The sequence below is a fragment of the Microtus ochrogaster genome, unplaced genomic scaffold (assembly GCF_000317375.1).
Source record: "Microtus ochrogaster isolate Prairie Vole_2 unplaced genomic scaffold, MicOch1.0 UNK18, whole genome shotgun sequence".
Lineage (NCBI taxonomy): Eukaryota > Metazoa > Chordata > Mammalia > Rodentia > Cricetidae > Microtus > Microtus ochrogaster.
The window spans coordinates 3702620-3722741 of NW_004949116.1; the positions used below are offsets into that span (position 1 = coordinate 3702620).

At 48.7% G+C, this 20122-nt stretch overlaps 1 protein-coding gene across 2 annotated transcripts; it reads left to right on the plus strand.

Moving 5' to 3' along the window:
* The first annotated feature begins 10359 nt into the window (after positions 1 to 10359).
* On the plus strand, positions 10360 to 19632 carry Insig1 (insulin induced gene 1). Of its 2 annotated transcripts, XM_005367454.3 has the most exons (5): positions 10421 to 10879; positions 12738 to 12862; positions 13727 to 13893; positions 14371 to 14470; positions 17747 to 19632. In XM_005367454.3, exons 1-5 carry the CDS (start codon positions 10528 to 10530, stop codon positions 17774 to 17776), a joined length of 774 nt encoding a protein of 257 aa, XP_005367511.1. In that variant the 5' UTR covers positions 10421 to 10527; the 3' UTR covers positions 17777 to 19632. The 2 variants fall into 2 exon arrangements, with proteins under 2 accessions (XP_026645206.1, XP_005367511.1); XM_026789405.1 differs by lacking the exons at positions 12738 to 12862; positions 13727 to 13893; positions 17747 to 19632 and having other exon boundaries at positions 10360 to 10879; positions 14371 to 14453.
* Positions 19633 to 20122: the final 490 nt, after the last annotated feature.

Sequence of the window (20122 nt, forward strand, 5' to 3'; positions counted from 1 at the left end):
CCATTTCCAGTTCTCTGTCTCTGTCTCTCTCTCTCTCGTTTTTCGCTTGTGGATCAGATGTGAGCTCTCAGCTACTACACCAACACCGTGTCTGCCTCCATACTGCTATGTTCTGATGGTCATGGGCTCATGACCTCTGAAACTGTAAGCCTCCAATAAACTATTTTTTTCTATAAGTTGTCTTTGTCATGATGTCTTCACAATAGAAAAGTAACTAAGATGCCAAGGCAAATATTCTATAAAACAGGTATAGCAATCAAACATTTATTGATGATAAATCACAGAGGCATTTCTTTTCAAGCAATTCCTTGGTATACATCTAATTTATTATCTCTTAAAGACAGAAGCAAATTTGCATACTAATGAGATGGATGTGCTTGTCTATGTTTACATAAGGAATTGCCTCATGGCCAAATATTTGGAGCACAGGATGGAGACTATCTCTGGTGTTTTTCAGAGGTGAGTGAGACTTGTGCGTGTTTGTGTGCAGTGTGTATGTGTGTTCACGCCTACATATGTATGGGTGCATGTGATTCACCTATCCACAAATGTATATGGAGGCCAGACACTAATGTCAGGCTTCTTCCTCAGCCTTACATATTGAAACAGGGTCTCTCACTTAAACCCTGAGCAGAACAATTCCACTAACATAGCTTGCTCCAGGGATCCCTTGTCTCTGCCTCCTAGCATTGGCGTTATAAGTCCACCATGAGACCCGTCTGGCTCTTAGGGAGCATTGAGGTTTCAAATTCAGGTCCTTACTTTTACACAAGCACTTTACCCACTGAGCCATCTCCCCAATGATCAATGTTTTTTGTTTTCTAAAATTCAGTACTAAGAACTCTCCTTATAAACATACAGTTAAAAAATGTCTAGGGTCATTTCAGAAATTGCTAGAAATTCTGCCCTAACTTCACTCTGGTATTCATTGAACAATTATTTATAAACCCTAATCAATTCAAAAAGTAGTTTTAAAAATTAAACTGTTGCATGATAATAAAATTTCAATGACAGATATTGGGGTTCAAACTGAAGACCAGAAAAGGAAAGCTGCCAGCCACTGGCTCTTACCTTGACCTCAGTCTGAAAATGGTGATCCTGCTCCCAGGAAACTTGAGAATGGGACTGTGCCTAAGAATTGTCTCCTCCCATTTTACAATCCTTTCTATTTCTGAGATTAAGGGTGTGCACAGCTACCACCTGGTTTCTATGGCAAGCTAGTGTGGCTACTGGGATTAAAGGTGCGTGTCACTGCTGCCTGGTCTGTAAGGTTGCCCAGTGTGGCTGTTTTACTTTTTCTGATCCTCAGGCAAGTCTTATTTATTAAAATACAAGCGAAATGCCACTACATCAAAAAAATTCGACCCAAATATGCTTTACTTTGAGACACACTGAGGGATGATTGTAAGAAAATCTTAAGTTTTGTTATAGTTCTAGAATAGCAAAGAGTTTTGTATGTACAGAGAAAACACTGCAAGTCACAACATACTGGAATCTGAGTTGAGAATTTCAGGCACTGTTCTCTGGTGCTGTGTGGTGTGGAGGCATTACAATGAATGCAAAGGTGTCTGCCCACCTTCCCACCATTACCCTAGTGGCCCATAGCCTCAAACATGCCCATATAGCAGCATACTCCCCACATCCTCCCTCAGCCCTTCTGTTCCCAGCCTTGCCCTCTCTTGACAGATTGACTCTGACCTTGAGAGCATCACTGCGCACCCATACTAGGGCAGACGACCTCCATTCTTTCTGCCTCCTTGAGAAGGCTCAGACCTCAGTTCCACAGTGACCTATCTTCTATCTTGCACAGTCTGCATCTGCATTCTGTATGGCTAACATTCATCGCTGCCCCTGCCCCTTAGGGCTCCATCTCCAGACTAGCATTCATCACTGCCCCCACCCCTCAGGGCTCCATCTCCTGACCCTCTGTCCCACCGTGAGCCTGGCTGAAGAACAGGATGTGGTCTTTCTGCTCTCCTTCCTAGACATGGGAGCAACATGCACAATGACTGCTTGTGTTATTGTAAGACTCCTCTGCCCTACTAGGACACTGACAGCCTAGATGGAGCCACACACTCCAGAGTTCTTCAGAGTTCTTATAGTCATTGTTCTCTGTGCAGCCCTGAGTACACTCTGAAGGTCTGCTTCTGAGAATGGTGTGTCTTGGCCACACCCTGTCTCTCAACCAAGTGGAAACAAGCACCTGTGTCTACCCCTATGGACATGCACCAGGAGAGCCTACTGGCGATCAGACTCTCCAGGTCTGGTATCTCGTCCTTGTGGGGTATAACAGCTTGCCATGACCTTAGCCTTGGGGAACGGTGGGAAGTATGAAACCACTCCCATATTCCACACAGCTCCAGAGCAAGACCACCTCATGCTACCAGACAAGCTCCTTCATGCTGCCCACATGTACCTCTCTATCCCCAGTCAGGCTGACTCCATGCTGAAGCATCTCCCAGGCTTCAGCGAGGAAGAAAGGTTCTCAGTTTGCACTGCCCCTCCTAATAGCAGCCATGCTCAGGGTTCAACATGCTTCTAGAAGAGACCCATACGTGCTAATAGTTGGCAAACATGCAACCTCAGTCCCTCTCCTCAACCAGACAATGCCTCACAATCAGGGACTGTGACGACCACAGGCCATGCAGGGAGAAGAACCACAGCCCAGGCCTGAACTGGTACTGCCATGAACAGCAGAAACCTTACTTACTTAAGAATGGCTTACTTAAAATATCATCTGCCACTTTTGTGCTTCTCACTTACAGTCCACATCACCATAAAGCCATCATGGCTCCCCAAGGGCATGGGAAGTGACTGTAGAATAGGAAGTTTGCTGTTAATCTCAGGGCTAAGTACTTAAGCAATGTGGAGCTTAAACATGACCTTGAGCCCATAGTATTGATTAGGGTGCATGCTAGTTTATTCAAAGAGACAGAGACGGACAGAGCCTGAGGAGGAGAGTGTAATCACCTCAGAGAGAAAGAAGGGGGGATGGGGTGCCCGGGGTACAGCTGGCTGCTTGGTATGCTTGTAACTGCACACATGCCAGTTTATTCCCTATGGTCCAGACATAGGCCTGGACATCATCTGACCACAGCAAGGAAGGGCAATAGCTAAACCACCATCAGTAGAAGTGGGTGGATGAGGATGATTTGGGGACACCATCCCCCGTAATACTGCCATACTCACTGGCGTAACAGCCAGGCTCCATCCCAGCTTGTTTTCCAGCTCCATCTCTTTGTTCAGGAGTCCTTGGAGTCTCATGTACTAGAAGACACCTTCTGCCTACCTTGGCTTCCCTGGCTCCTCTATCCACATGCGGGCTGGAGCCTCCTATCTAAGTATCTGAAGGACCCATCCCTTCCCCTCTCTCCCTTTTTTAAGTGCTTAGGGTTAAACTCAGAGCCTTGCGCATACCAAGCTGGGGCTCTGCTACCATTCACTATATTCCATCTCTTTTTTTTCCCCTTAAGACTGTGTTGCCCAGGTTAGCCTAAAACTTGGTATTTCTCCAGTCTTTGAAGTGGGATGACAGGCCTGGCTTGAATTTCCAGAGCTCTTGGCTTGGGCTTCAACAGGAGCCAATGTGCTGGATGGAATCTGTCTTCAGGTGGGATCTGGCAGACATACAGCCCTGGAGTTGGGTCCTGACATTCAGCCTGTGAAGCATGGCCTGGGTGGAAAAGGGACTCTAGATGTGGCTATGTCAAAGTCCTTGAGATGAGGTAATGATGGAGTCTTCTGATTCACCTCATCACCTCCCAAAGGTTCTACCTCCTGATGCCTCATGTTGAAAATGGGACTTAAAGAACATACACACATATGGCTGGCTTCTCTAGATAGTTTTGATGTAAATGAAATGTCCTAGGATGTGAGAGGGTGGCAGGAAGAAAGTCAGAGACACAATCAATAGTCAGCAGGAGGAGAGGAGGACGCCTTGAGCCAAGGGAAGCAGGTGGTCTCCAGGAGTCAGAAGGGCAGAAACAGATCCTCGCAGAGGGGATGCATCCCCTTTCACACTCCAGACCTCTGGGACGATAAACTCATATTGCTATGAGTTAATGTGCTCCAGCTCACTCATCACAGCAGCCACAGGGGATTCACACCAGGAGTGTGCGAGCTCCTGACACCTAACTGAACAATGGGCATGGAAGGAAAGGAGTGTGAGAGAGACAGGGAAGAGGAAGTGGAGCAGGGATGGAGAAAGGGAAGAGGAGAGGTGGGAGTGGAGAGAAGGAATAGAGGGAGAAGTAGGGAGTGGAGGGAGGGTTAGGGAGAGGAAAGAGGAGGAAGAGATGGGGAGGGCAGAGGACCTGGAGGTGTTGAGGGAGGAAGGTGCTATGGGGTAAGGAAGGGCAGGGGTCAGCCAAGGCAAACCCCACTGGGAGAGCATTGCATTCACCGCTCTACAAGATGATCTGCTCTCTTCCCATCTGGGCTCCTCTGGGAGCCTGAGATTAGGACAGACAATTCAGCCCTTTCTTGGGGGCCTGGGGACCAACAGAAAGCACCAGTGTGTCTATAGCATGGGCTGCAACCCCAAACCTTTCTCCATACCTTCTTGCTGCCCCAGCCCTACCCCAACAGAAACTCAGCCCTGGCCAGAATTTGGAGAGTATGGAGTCCATGACCCCTCTAAAGCTGGGGGAGGCTGCTGCTGGTGTCTATATCGGTCTGGCTCCTCTTCTCCTCTAATACGGGAAGCCTTACATTGATCAGGGTCTGTCCTGCACCCAGTGACCTCATCTTTTAACTTTTTGCATCTGCAGTAACTCTTATTCCAAACAATTCTGAAAGTCCAGAGAGGACACAGGTTAGAGGACACACTACCTACCCAGCACCCCACCTACCACCCCCAGTCTCTATCTTCATCCCTGTTACACTGGCCACCTCCATTTTCCAAACCTGTTGTGAGCCTTTGTTAGCCACATTGGCCTACAGAAGCCTTAGTCATCCAGGCCTTGCCCTCCTGGGTGACGTGCTGTCCAGCAGTCCAGCACCTGGTCATCAAGCCATTCTGGACTTTGCCCATATCTCCAGCATCTCCCCACGATGCGCTCATCCTCAGCTTCTACCCCCACCTGGCTGGGCCATTCACCAGCTGCCTACTCAGGACCAGAGGTGTCTGTTAGCTTCCTGGTTTTCCAAGGGCTGCTGCACAGGTCCAGCTGCCAGATGGCAGAGAAAAACAACCTCACCCGCCTGTGCTAAAGTCCCATGTCACCAAACCGAAACTAAACTGTTATCCAACTTCCAAGAAATCAGGAGGCCACAGCCAAGTTCCCCAAACAGACCCTTCCATAAGTCCCCTGCCTTAAGCCTTATACCAGCTAATCCTTGCAGAAAGCCGGAAGGAAGCAGTGAGGTGTTAAGCAACCCCATGTCATTTTTGCTTGTTTCAGCCTGGCTGTCTATAAAGCCGGTCTCCTCTGCCCCAGCTGTGCTATCCCAGCATTTCTACTCTACGGGATCAAGTGGTGCCAGTTCCAGAATCAAAGGCAGAGGCAAGTAAGACCAAGGAAGCGCACAAAGATCCCTGTATGCCTGGGGCTTGTATCAGTTCCGTGTGGGTTCCTCTCCTCTCTGAACACCTGTCCTCCAGTTTGGGGGCCTCTTCCAAACTGTCTTCTGCTTCTCCCTCCACCTTCCAGAACCCTATCAATCACCAGGCCCCAATCCTGCCTCCCTGGTCCCATTTTTCTGCCTTTTCTCTGCCAGCAAAAACCCCAGAAGCCCTTATGCTGATCTAGAGAGTCACACACAGAGTCACCACACCTTGCAAGTCAGTGGCACTGCTATCACAGATCTCACCAGGTCTTCAACCCTAAGAGAGCAGCTCCCCACACCCACCTTCCCAACCCCCAATCCCAATCTGCCCTTCCCCACCATCGCCCTTCCTCCCTGTGTAGTGTATGAATACTGTCCATCACTCTAGGTAGGGCAGTCGCTGGAGACCAAAGGTGCTATTCCACTGAGTCTAGGTTAGAGAACCGATGAGTCCATGGGGTTAATTATAGGCGTGTGGGCAACACAAAAGCTATCACCAAAGGGCTTACTGTAGGCTGGAAAGATGGCTCGGTGGGTAAAGGTGCTTGCCTGACCCCAAGACTGAAAATTTGAGTCCAGTCCATGGGACCCACATTGTAGAAGTAGTGAACCCACTCCCAAAAGTTGTTCCGACTTCCACACGTACACTGTGGAATGCATGTATACACCCCCCCACACACACACAAATACACAGCCTTTTGTTGTTATTGCTGTCTTTTACAGCCTACTCCAGCACGATTGCGCTCTCACAGAATCTGCATGTCTGGAGCTCTCTGGAGCTCCCCGCCTGCAAGCTTTGCAGGCGTCCCTTTCTCCTCTCCCCAGAGATTGTTTATAGCTCAGATAACCTCCATGAGGGCTCTCATGAATTCCTAAGCCTCTTGAGCTTTCTGATCCTGTCCCCCACCAACACACACAAGGCAGAGTTTCCCATTTGAGGGCATAGCTGCACAAGAGACCCTTTCCCTTTAAAAATCATTGACTCCCTTGAGGAAAGACTTGCCCCCATCCATTGTCTGTCCCCAGTGGACTCAATGACTAGAGTCAACCAGGTTACGTCCCACAGCTACTGGACTTGCTCTCTCTTCCCTCCAGCTCCATTTCCTACCCCCACCTCTTCACAACCAAACCCTTCGAGAGAGGTACATACTTGTGAGATCACTGTCACCTTCCCTTATAGCTCCCCTGGGATCCTCACCCAGGCTGGCCCCTCGTGATGTTCTGATGAGACTGCAGAGTGGTGTGGCTGTCTTGGAAAACAGTTTCCTGTAAGACCCTGTAATTTCACCAAGAGAACTGAAAGCACACACACACAGAGCTATCTACGTGTCTTTACTGCAGTATCATTCATAACCGCCAAGAATATCCAACCAGGGAAAGGTCAAAGTGAAGTGAAGCTGCACATTGGAATATTAGCCAGCCATAAAGAGACAGCACAGTACTGTGCTACAATACAGATCAATCTTGAAAACATTATGCTGAAAGAGAACCACCAAAGAACACACAGTGAATATCATGTTCACAAGAGTGATTGGAACAGGAAGCCCATAGAGGTAGACAGCAGCTTTGTGGTGGTCTGACGCTAGGGAAGGCTGAAGAGGTAGCAGTGACCCTGGGGCAGCCTATGCACCTTCTGAGTACAGGAAAACAGTGAGGGCCTGTAGTGAGGAAGCTGTGCATTATGTCTGTGAAGTTTCAACCACGGTACCAAAGTCATGCTTTGAAGAAGCTCACGGTCACTTGGTCACAGGATCTGCTGTGTGTGAATGACTCCAGTAGGACTCAGAAGGTGGTACAGGGGCTGGCAAAATGGCTCAGGGGGTAAAGGCCTGCACTCTAATTTCTGGGACCCACACAAAAGGAGAAAAGCAACTCCCACAGGTTGTCCTCTGACCTCCAGCCACCCCCCCACACACACAATAAATGTTTAGAAATGAAAAAGGGGGCTGGAGAGAGGACTTGGTGGTTAGGAACACTTGCTGTTCTCCTGGAGGATCCAGGTTTGGTTCCCAGCATCCACATGGTGGCTCACAACCATCTATAATCCTAGTTCCAGGGGATTCTGAACTCTCTTCAGGTCTCTGTGAGCACCTGCATGCATGTGGAACACATACATACATACATTCACATGCACACATTAAAAACAATAAGCTTTGAAAATAAAAACTGAAAAAGCCACATATACTTCTGCATAGGAAAAAATAAGTGGAAATACTTCTGCATAGGAAAAAATTGTGGAAATACATGGTCTGAAATCTTTTTTGTTTGTTTGAGACAGGGTTTCTCTGTGTAACAGTCCTGGCTGTCCTGGAACTAGTTCTTGTAGACCAGGCTGGCCTCGAACTCACAGAGTTCCGCCTACCTCTGCCTCCCAAGTGCTAGGATTAAAGGCATATGCCACCACCCTCCCCCCCCAGGCCTAGTATGAAATGGTAACAGCAGTTTTTGCTCGGTGGTGGGTGGTGGGCTGAAAGTTGATGTGAGTGAAGACCACAGATGGATTCGAAAATCATCCTCAATTGTTCTCCACCTTTTTTAAGACACGGTTTCTCTCTGAACTCAGAGCTCACTTTTTGGCTACACCACCGAGACACCAAGGTCCAAGGGTCCTCTATGTCTCTAGCACGGAGATTACCCACATGTGCTCCTGCACGTGTGGCCCTTTATATGGGTTCTGCGGGGGGGTCATAGTCTGGTTCATATTCTTGTAAAGCAAGCGCTTTACTGACTGGGTTGTTACCTCAGCTCCAGACATGATTATATTTTCTGAATAGCCAACATGGAACATGGGATAAGCTTGCGATAAAGTAGCCGATATATCTCCTTATCTATTCCATTTTAAGAATACAAGCCAGAGTGATTATTGCTATTATCCCAGAAAGAATGCAGGGAGACAAAGGGAGTGGCTGGCTCACCTTGCCTGCATGGTCTCCAGGCGAGTCCCCAGTAGCTGGGAGCTCAGCAATCAGTATGTCTGTAATGATTAACATGAAGTACATGTTAATATGGTAACATGGTACAGTGGTGCACCCAGGAGCTCTGTTTCAAAAGCATCTCCCTAGCAACCCCACTCATCCTCAGGGCAGAGAGGGGGCCCCTGATCATCCATTTCCAGTATGCACAGAGACACTAGCAGGCCTTAGAATAACTGGCTATCACTTTTGGCAATCAGGCTGCATCCCCAAGAGCCTTAGTCCAAACTCTCCTCTACCATCACCCTATGGAAGCGTCCTTCATTGACTGTGAGGGCAAATTGCTCATAAGCCCATAGAGCCTGTGGCAGTCTCCATGGGACCCCAGGAACCAGCGCACAGGGTGGGTATCCTTCATGGTCCACAGGACACCTTGGTCTGTGTGCCACTACAGTCATCATGGTATAGGACCACAGCTTGTTTTGTCCCAGTGCAGATGAGATGCCAAGCAGCAGGTTAGGCTGGGTGAGTACTGACTTGGGTAAGCAGAGGAGGCAAGCAAGCTAATAGCTGGTAACAGAGCAACTGTTTGAAGACAACTGTCTGAAGTCTTCACTCCAGAGGCAAGCAACCCAGAAATGCACAGAATACTAGAAGCTCCAGGCTTGCCCATAGGGACTATAACAACAGAAGAGTCCTTGGAGGGAGGCGGGGGAAGAACCCTGGAGAAATCCGTAAGGACAAGCAAAATGGACTGGAATACAACTCAGGACCCACAAGACAGATGCATGGTACTGGGGTGTCGGTGAAGGGTCTGAGCTGCAGCCTGTCATGCCAGCTTCCTACAAGTTACTGACGTGACTGTTCCTTAGGGCCAAGTTTCCTGTGAGTGATGTGTCTGTTCCTTAGGGGCAAAGTTGTATGTATTTACACAGGTGCAGCTTTCTCAACATCTAAGGATTATAGCCGATAATGGCTGGTAGAGGCGGCACCTGCCACATTTACGGTAGAGACTCACAGTCACTAACAACTTCTATCCACTGAAGCTAGGCAGCCCCTCCCGCCTTTTGCTGTTGAGAGGGCTCCCGAACTGATGCCCCCCACCCCCACTGTGTGCGTGCACGCACGTGCCCGTGCAACCTTCACAAGCTTGCACTGGCCAGAGGGCAAAAAAGCCAAGACCCAAATTGTAATATTCCTTAGTCAAAACTGCTTCGAGTTCTTCTGAACAAGGCATAGAACGGCCAATATGGCTTAGAGGGGAATGGGCGTATTGTGAGCGAGGAAGGCGGCCAAGCCACCCACACCGGTGCTGCGTCACGTCACGCTGGGAAACTGACCTCCCGCAGGAACTTTGAGAAACAGCCTGCTAGGGAGGTTGGCTTTGTTTTACTCTCTTGCCACCACACGTCCTACCTAAGGTCACACGGTGCCCTTTCAGGCCTGGTCACAAGCCCTGTGGCTTTAGCCGGTGTGGTCTTGGCTGGGGGGCGCTCCGGACTGGGTTGTGAACCTACAGACCACCTGTCACCTGGCCAACAAGGTGCTCGGCCCTAAGGATCCCGGGTCTTTAGAGCACTAAGAGGGGTTTGCGCACGGAACCTGGGGAAGGCGAGGACCCGCGGTGTCCGCATTCTTTCAGCAAACGAGGTTGGGCAGCGCACTGCAGGGCAGGGAAGGGCAGGGCAGCGCCAGACCATATGACCCGCGTCCTGTCCGCCCTGCTGCCGGCCCGTGCAGCGCGCACTCACTTGAAGCGCGCGTGCCGGGCACCAGCCCCACCCCCCGGTGGCGTGTGCGCACGTCATATGGGCCGCCCTCCTCCTATTGGCTCCTGCCGCCTCACCAGACCCCGAGCGGACAGGCGCGCGGGCAGGGCGGAGCCGCTGGAAGACACGCCCCCCAGCGGGGCGCGCGGGCGGTCGATAGGCTGAGTGTGGTCACATGATGCCACCGGCGGCCCGCCTTATAAACGGAACCCGCGCGGGGTCGCGGCCGCTCCTGGGCCGTCCGGGCGCGCTACGCGTGGTGTTGTGACGTGCTCCTCCCACGGTGCGCCTGGCCGCCGATGCCCAGGCTGCACGACCACGTCTGGAGCTGCCCAAGCGCCGGCGCTGCGAGGCCGTACAGCCTCCCGCGAGGCATGATTGCGGCAGCTCGCTGTCCACAGGGCCCCGGAGGCACAGAGCCCTCGCCCCGGGTCCAGCAAGCGGGAACGTCAGGATGCAGCGCGCGGCCCGGCAGCTGGCACCACGACCTGGTACAGCGGAGCCTCGTGCTTTTCTCGTTCGGTGTGGTCCTGGCCCTGGTGCTCAACCTGCTGCAGATCCAGCGGAATGTCACGCTCTTTCCCGACGAGGTGATCGCCACCATCTTCTCCTCTGCCTGGTGGGTGCCCCCGTGCTGTGGCACGGCAGCCGGTGAGTGCCCTTCCTTGTTCTTGGAGTCAGGGGGTGGGGGGACGACGACACGTCAGCTGTTGTCACCCTGAGTACAAGAAAAGGGAGCCGAGAGGGTTGGGAGCCCCAGACGCGGGCGCGAGAGACAGGCGGAAGTTGGAGGGACTAGTGATGGAGATGAGGTCAGGAGATAATTGGCAGTTTAAGTGGAGGAGTCGCAGCTGTCTCGCGGAGTCAGAAGCCAGGATTGGCCGCCTGGAGAACTGGTGAGGGCAGCACCACTCAGCTATTGGCTGCCTGAGCAAACGTGCTACCCCGCTGAATAACTGAAAACAAACCATCACGTGCGCTCAAGAGGCTGTTGCCAGGGGACAGACTTCTCCATACTTCCTTCTGCTGATAGTGAGTGCCTTGTGGCTGGCGGCCAAGCCCTCTGGAACTCCAGTAGTCTTGAGACAGTAATAAAGGAGGAACCTTTGGGCCTAAGCACACCTATGGTGTCACCTCTCAGGCCCAACGAAACTTGTTACCGTGAGACAGTCCCTTTCTTTCTTTCTTTCTTTCTTTCTTTCTTTCTTTCTTTCTTTCTTTCTTTTCATTTTGCTGGTTTTACAAAAACAAAAAAAATTGACTGGTCACAGCCCAACAGATCCCTGCAATATCCCTCAATGCACAGCATTTATTCCAAAGACATCTGTCAGGTGTCTGTGTCCCGCCTTGCTTGTCTTTGGCCTTTTGGCCTGTGTGGGTGGGCAGTATAAACTCTGGTACACCTTTCCTCCGGACTGGAGAGACACACCTGTGCCTGTCTGCTTTGAAGCCAGCTTTTATGGACTGCCTGCCTAAGCTTTATGCGCTGGGCTTCGCTGCTGGGCTGTAGCTGAGTCATGGGTTGGAGTAATGTGCAGGGTACTTGATTCCCAAGGTTGCTCTGAAGCTCACCTGCAGCATTATGGGGTCAGCCTTGTGACAGCTGCGTGCTCGTGCCAGGAAGGTTGATGTAGCCTTTGGGACAAAGTTGGCATCTTTGTTTTCAACACACTCTAGGTTTATGGCTGTAATGGGTGAACGTCTTGTTTATTTGGGACTGGGGTGGCCTCATACATGTTAGGCAAATCATTTGCCACTGAACTGTTACCCCAGCACTTAAAAGTTCTTTGGGGCATAAGATGTAGATTTGAAATTCTTTTCTTTGTGCGTATGGAACATAAAGTTTGTAATGAAAGTTTTGAGGAGCACTTGAGATGGCTTCTCCCTCCTCTGAATATGTGGCTGAACCTGCATCTTTCTCACTGCTGTCAAGGCCAAATGACTGCAGCCTGAGATCTTGAACTTAGCTGCAACTCACACGTACCTTGTGACCCCTGGGGGCTCTCCTACTTGTACTGCAGACACCCCTTTCCTGTTTTTTACTCTCTTGGTCTCTTCTGGAATATCCAGTTTGCTGCTGTCCAAGTGTTTAGGAGTCTGAGTCTGTGTTTGTCACAATTACTAACTCAGAACCACAAAACTTCTTCCTACTCTGCCCTCCACTTCACTTACATAACCCTCATTTCACACATGAGGAAACAAACATGAGGAGGCCCAGCCATCCTAGCGCAGCCTGGGACTGGCAGCAGAGCTCTCCCTTCCTAGGGCCCTGCCCTCCCCACGGTATGCCACTTGTCCCACTGGGGCCAGGCCTAGGCAAAAAGAAGCAGGGTGAAGTGGCCGTGCCACAGCCTTTTCTTATAGGGTATTTTCAAAATAGTAAGAACTTTGTGGTGCAGGTGACAAATGGCCTAGGAAAAGAAGTGGTTTGGATCCTGTTAATAATGACCACACAAGTGTTAATTTTAGCCAGTGTATGCTAATCCTGTTTTTGTTTTTCTTCACATAGCTGTTGTCGGCCTACTGTACCCCTGTATTGACAGTCACCTTGGAGAACCTCACAAGTTCAAGAGAGAGTGGGCCAGCGTCATGCGCTGTATAGCGGTGTTCGTTGGCATCAACCACGCCAGTGCCGTATCCTCAGTTACTGTGATGGGTGTTGATGTTCATTCCCTCATCCCTGTACTTTAGAGGAATTCTGGACTTCAGTTTCTAGGGCCTTTTATTCATCTTAGGACACTGGGGCTAACACCAGAGGTGGATGTACTCTGCCTCTCAGTCACTGTGTCTCTCAGTGGACTTGATCCATCCTCCCTCTTAGCTTTTCCCCACTGACATGCTTGTTCCTGCAATAGAGAATTAGTGAGAGCCTTGTTCCTGTTCTCTGTTATAGAAGTTCAGGGCTGCTCAGGTAGCCCCTGGGCTTCTAGTGCTCAAAGATGACATACTCCCTTCATGCAGTGTGCTGTGTTTTTGTGCATTATACATTTTCTGTGAAAATGATTGATTTGATGGTAAATGCTTCAAATACTATGTTTTTAGAGTAACTTGGAACTACGTTGTGCATCAACGTCAGGGGCTCTTTCCTTACTCAGACGATTTCCTAACTCTGATAGTGCTAATTGGCAGGCGCTGAATAAACTGACTGACTTGCCCCTGCCCTTCAACCTGGGCTGGTCCAGAGATAGCATGGGGTAGTGCCTGCTTGTCTCCACTCACTGAAAAGAAGGGGTGAGGAGATAGAGACAATATCTTAGCAGAGCTTCATTGCTTGTGGCTCTCAGAAGTTACTATGACAAGCCAGTGCTCTGGATGCGGTACTCCCTGGGGATGGGTGTCTTGGGTTTGTTTATGTCATCCTGGAGGTGGGAGTTCAGCTTTGTTTATACGCCATCATTACCAGCACGTTACTGTACAATGTGGCCTATGAATTATTCTGGGGTTTAGTGTTTTCTTATGATAAATTAGGAAACTTTTCCTTAACTTTTGGATCTCTAGAAATTGGATTTTGCCAATAATGTCCAGCTGTCCTTGACATTAGCAGCCCTGTCTTTGGGCCTGTGGTGGACATTTGACCGCTCCCGAAGTGGCCTTGGGCTCGGGATCACCATCGCCTTCCTAGCTACTCTGATCACTCAGCTTCTTGTGTATAATGGTGTCTACCAGTAAGTGTGTTAAAATATTGCTTTGCTTTGGTAACAACACCTATCTGTTAAGTGTAGACGTTTTGTATGTTATTTAGCTTTTTTTGCAAAATAACTTGAAAATCTCAAAATGGTTTTTCTTGGCACATATTAAAAACTCACTATCCAAGCCAGGTGGTGGTGACACATGCCTTTAATCCCATCACTTGGTAATCCTAGCAGAGGCAGGTGGATCTCCATGAGTTTGAGGCTTTCCTGGTCTACAAAGTGAGTTCCAGGACAGCCAAAACAGTTAGACAGAGAAACCCTGTCTCGGAAAAACAAAAAACTCATTATTCATGACTTGGTGAGAAGAAAGTCTGGTGGCCATAAAACATGTCTTTCAGACACTGGCATTTGATGCTAACTGCAGCTCACAAATGTCTCCTACACCCATATCACGGGAGTCCTGGGCCCCAGGCTGCCTGGGTAGCTAAGACTGTTTTGTTTTCTCCCCAGGTACACATCCCCAGATTTCCTCTATATTCGCTCCTGGCTCCCGTGTATATTTTTCTCAGGTGGCGTCACAGTGGGAAACATAGGACGGCAGTTAGCTATGGTGAGTACAGTGCTCGGTGTTCTCTGGACACTTGAGGCTTGTTAGCATGGCAGGTATATTTGGTGTTGATGTTTGTCTCATTCAGATTCCTTAGCAACAGATGATGAGGATAGTCTATGGTAAATAAAAAATGATACCTAGCTGGGTCTTCCCTAAGTTAGGATGTCCAGATTTTTTGTACTTGTTCATGCTGGAAAGCAACCAGAGCTTCAGGGTGGCCCTGTGCCCTGCAGCTGCAGCCTGTGGTTCTCTAAGTGCATACACCCTAGGCAGCACTGTCAGCAAAGTCAGTGGGTGCAGGCAATGCTGGAGCTCCTTGTCTGTAGACACACCAGCATGCACTCCCTACCAAAAGGTACCTGAGCTCAGGCACCGGGAAAGAATGGTCCAGAGAGCTCTAGAGTATGGCTTGACCACTGTGTAAAGGGGCCGTCTTGTTGGGGTACTAATTTTCTTTTCCCTGGGAGAGAAAACAGTGTCACCTCCTTACATCCAGGGTCACTTCTGAGGCAACTGGACAGCTGAATGCACAGTCTTGTAGTAGATCTCTTCACCAGGCAACAATTGCCACTTGAACACTTTAATTTTAAAGATAATGTGAACATTTTAGTTCAAGAGGACTTTGACACAAGGGCTTAAGTGTAGTGAACTTTACAGGAGGGTGACTAGAGAGAGCCATCGCACACAGGGTTGAGCTCCAGGGTTTTCTCTGAGTGCTTATCTCAGTGTTTTGTGCTATTTTTAAACCGCCACCTGACACCCGCTCAGGAGAAGCTGAAGTTGAAGGCCACTTGGATATCTCACAAAAATTCCAGTCGTTTCTAAGGGCTTGTACTAGAGGTGTCTTTCTTTTCTGTCCCTCTAATCTTCTCCAGATCACAGCCAGTCAGAAACGAACTGTCTCTTGTCTGTGATGGAGAGGTAGAAAGCTGTCCTCAGCGTTAGCAACCTTGTCAGAAGCCAGGCATGGTAGGACATATCCCCAACACTAGGAAGCTGGGGCCAGTGGGTCTTGAGTTGAGCCTAGTGTGGGTTGCTTACAGAGACCTTGTCTTAAAACAAACTACCCCCCAAAATACGAGATCCGTATCACATGAAAACATGACGACACTTCTCTCACGCTCGCTCCCCGCAGTGTGCCCAGGTAGTTATCAGAGGAAGAAAGGCTTCCTGGTATCTCGTGTTTTGAGATTTGTCCTCAGACTGGCAGAGAATGCCTGGGCTTTTGAGCTGAGCTGACATCAAGCAGGTTGACTAGTGTCAGTCTGAAAGGTGTTTGGAGTTGTGACCTCTGAGAGGGTGATGTGTATAGAGACCAAGGCTCTCCTATCTTCGGGAATCAGCATGCCTGGGAAGGAGCATGCCGCAGTCTAGACACCTAGAAATGACTGACACTAGAGGAACTGTCCTAGGAACCTCTGCTGCCCTCCTGCTATCCATCAGTCCTCTTTGTTGCCTGTAGTTCCCTTGAACATGAAACCCTGGGCACTCACAAGGAGAGCCATGCTCAGAAACTCAGCTTATAGACTTAGAGCAGTTTCTTCCATGTGGAGCTTTTGTTGTTCTTCGTATGTGCCCTTTGTCCTGGGTATCTGAAAATACAGCAAGCTTGTCATCAGCCTGTGTGTTTAGAGAAAATTCTTGCCATCATTTATAGAATCTGCAGCCATTGCTGTTTGCATTTATAAAGCCTTTCCCCAGAAAGTCAAGTTTCAGATTGCAGACAGCAGTTCAGTGTATGCCGGCTCCTTGTCCCCTCTCCCACAGGGACACTAACTGTGGAGCTTGCCGCCCTGCTGTTGGATTCATTTAGTCTTTCCTGCTGTCTCCTGACACAGTTGAGTCACTGACTACTGGCCATGTCTGTTGTTACTTAGTGGAACCCTCAAGCTGTGAAGTAGAAGCTATGATTAATGTGTTGTAAATATGGAACTTGATGTTTGCACAAGTATGTGCAATTTGAGCCATGCTACTCACTGATATACTATATGGCCCTTTAACATGTAGCAAATGGATGTAAAGCTGATGTAAACAAGCCAGGGTTCCAGATGCAGTCTTCCATTTAGGACGCACTGTGTAGCTAGCCCTAGTGAGCAGCCAGGTGCCAGGGAGTCTCAGCCCATTGGTAGCTTCTTGAGTCTTTCGTCTTTTACATTAATACAGGCTTAGTCTCCTGAGGACTGTAGATTCTAAAATTGTCTTTAGTTCGTAGAATCAGTAAATAGATAGTATAATTTGGTGGTTTAACTTTTTTTCCAACTGTTTATTAAGAATCTGACCAGGTGTGGTGCATACTTTTAATTCCAGCCATTGAGAGGCAGAAACATGGTCACTGTGAGTTCCAGACCAGCCTAAGCTACACTCAAAAATGGAGAAAGAAAACAACAGCAAAAATAAAGCAAGTTTGCTTACAGCCTTATTCATTTATTTATTTAGGTTTTTCAAGAGAGGGTTTCTCTGCGTGACATTCCTGGCTGTCCTGGAATGCGCCTTGTAGACCAGGCAGGCCTTGAACTCACAGAGATCCACCTGCCTCTGCCTCCTGAGTGCTGAGATTAAAGGCCTGTGCCGCCACCGCCCGGCAGAAGGCATGGCATACTCTGGGGTGGCTTCACTCTGACCCCCATTTCTGTATCACTTGTTGATCCCAGGATCTTATTACGTATGGCTGCTGAATGTGGGAACATTGAACAGAGTAGGAGGTCTCTGGGCTTCCAGAGGATGGGTGTGTGAATTGAGGTTTGTCTCTTCTGCATTGGCAGCTTGTGTTTCCTCTGTCCAATCAGCTCTGCCGATGAGACACCGTCCTACACATAGTCCTGCAGGCCTGGCAATGACAATGATTCCTAGGCTTGAGCTGCTGCCAGGGCAGATGTAGCAGAGGCCTTAGGTCTGATCAAGGCTCCAGCAGAAGCCACCTACCTTTTACACATTAAATCCAATTTAAAGTAGGGCCCTAATTGCACCGAGTCAGCTCTGAGGTGCACCTGTCCTACCTTGTCGTGGGTGGTGGTGCTTTGATAGTGTTTCCTGTGGCTGGTGGCTTAGTCACTCAACTTGTCATTGTCTGACTCTGCATAACGGGTGAGCAGCACCACTTTCTGAGGTTTGGATTGTCGGAACTTCATAGGTGAAGAGCTAAGTCTGCAGCCTTAGCAGCCTGAAAGGTGGTCTTGGCACTCAACCTGAGCTGCCTCATCCCCAGACAAGGAGATTGTATAAGTCCCAACCATTTAAACATTCCACCACTGACTTTTCTTCTTCTTTTCCACATAGGGTGTTCCAGAAAAGCCTCACAGTGACTGAGCTTCAGGGCATGGTTCAGAGTGGAAGCAGGATGTGGAGACACTGGTCCTGGGTGTGATGAAGACTCTTTTTCCTCAATGTCCCATTTAGACTGGGCTGCTGATGATAAATGACTCCTGAACAAGTGTTCACATGGTCTAGACTAGTGGAGGCAAGGACCACTCACCTAAGTCTTACCTTGCTCACCCACCCTCACTGCTGTCTGCTCTGGAACATTCCATCCCAGGCTGTATGTGAGAGTGGGGTAGGGGGCCAGTTTCCTGAGTATTAGATTTCATTCATCATTCAAAGCAAGTTGCCATATTTCAAAGCCTTGAATCAAAATGAACTACCAACCTGCAGTTTTGTGTCAGTGCCCAAAGGAGAGAGGCTGATGGTGCTTAACAGACATGAAATATGTGTAGTAAGAGTATTTATCCAGAGTTAAAATAGGGTTTTGTAAAAGGGAGCGGGGAGAAGAGCAGCAGTGAGTTGGAGGAAGGTCATGCTCCCAGGAGGTCCCAGTGCAGCCACATCTCCAGGACACGCTCAGGCAGGCGCTCACATGTGGGTCTCAGCAGTGTGGGAACTATGCTTTTCACTGCCAGGGGTTTGTAGACAATCTTCCTGAGAGCCAAGGGCAGCGCAAAGTCATGATTCTACACCGTGATGCTGGACTTTTCTCCTCAATTTAAATGAAGTTTTGTCTACAGTTGGGACCATCTAAGAGTGAGTAGCTGTCTGTGCTGTTTCAGTCGTAATGAGCCGAAATTGTTTCTGTCACTCCAAAGTGGAGAGGACTTTTTCCACAGCCCTATGGACCTTGCAATCTGTGATTGCCTTGTAAAAGGTTGAGTGCGCACGTCACTGCATTAAACACGCGGTGTCCTGTATGCGTTGAATGGCATAGACCATGTGGGACCTAATTTGCAAGTATTGGGTCTTCGACTTCAAGTGCAATGTGTATGAAAACCAATCTGAGCCTTGTATTCTCTTAAATATTTATTTTTTTTGGGTTTTTTTTTTTTGGTTTTTTTTTTAACCGCGTGAGTTGTTCCAGAGAAGGGTTCTTGGGTCATTTCAGAGGTGCGTGGAGGCGAGCTCAGCAATACTCGTGTCAGCGTGATGCTCCCTCAGTCACACCCTCCACTGCACCCCAGTCCTCGGACATACTCCAGTTTTGTGAGTTTAGTCATTTTTACTTACAAATTTACCTTTTTTTGTATTCTACAATGTAAGTGTTTTTGGTTTGTTTTAAATTCTGTGGAACTGACTCGACGCAGAAGTTGGTCCCCAGGCAGGACAGACACTTGGTGCCTGTGTGGACTTCCGGGTTTGGGTTCCCTCATGTGCTGATGCTCATTGGGGTTTTGCTTAGTTTGTTTTGAGGAAAATGTCGGGAGTAAACTGGTTTTCTGAAACTACTTTGGTTAAGAGAAAATGGGTTGTTCTGGACTTTGGAGCAATCCTTAAAATTTCCTGGAAATAAAAACAAATGGTCCTTCAAAGGTATTCCTCAGCAAATACTTCAGTGTCTTAGGAAAACCAAAAGCTACTAGAAGGAAAGTGAGTGAACTTGGTGATGTACTTGATCATATATGATTCTTTTTTTCTCTTCAACTGGAAATAAATCTATTAGAAATAATGTAGCCAAAAAAAATGTGAATCCGAAGGATGTTTTTGCTAATAGTTTATAGCAGGTACACTGAACCAAAGTGATCGAATTTATAAAACTGGTAATTAGTACCAACCACATCCACTGTCCCCGATCTGAACACCCAGCGAGGTTTACGTCCATGCTAAGTTTGCAGCATTGTGTTCTTTTTGCATTCTTTTTGTTTGTTTTTACTTTTATTAAAGGTTCAAAACCAGCTGTTGCATTTCTGAGTTTTTCTTTCAGAGGAGGAGAATGGCACCTTGGTGTAGGGTATTAGGATTCACGAGAAAAGGGTTTTTCAGTTTGATGGAGTTTTGACATAGTCTTTGGGAAGTGCCTTTGAAGGTGTTGCCTATGTAGTAGGAGCTAAATGGAGCCAAAAGGAACCTCCCACTGCCCCCACCCCTACTGGTAGGTAGAATGAAGCTGTGTCATCACAAGGCCATCACCTGCTCTCTCGCAAGCTATTGGTGACAGGGTTTAGGGTGGAGTGATTGTGTGCAAAAAGCCATCTTTCCTCCTTGTGCTGAAAGAATGCGTATTACTTCCAGGGTAGTCCCACCATGCTTACCACAGCCTTGATTGCCTTACAGTTGGCAGCTTTCAGCACTGGGGACCTTGATGCTATACTGAAGGTGGCCCAGCGCATGGTAACAGACACAACACCCATAGGTTCCCACTGCATCCGAGACAAGGTTGACACTGAGCAG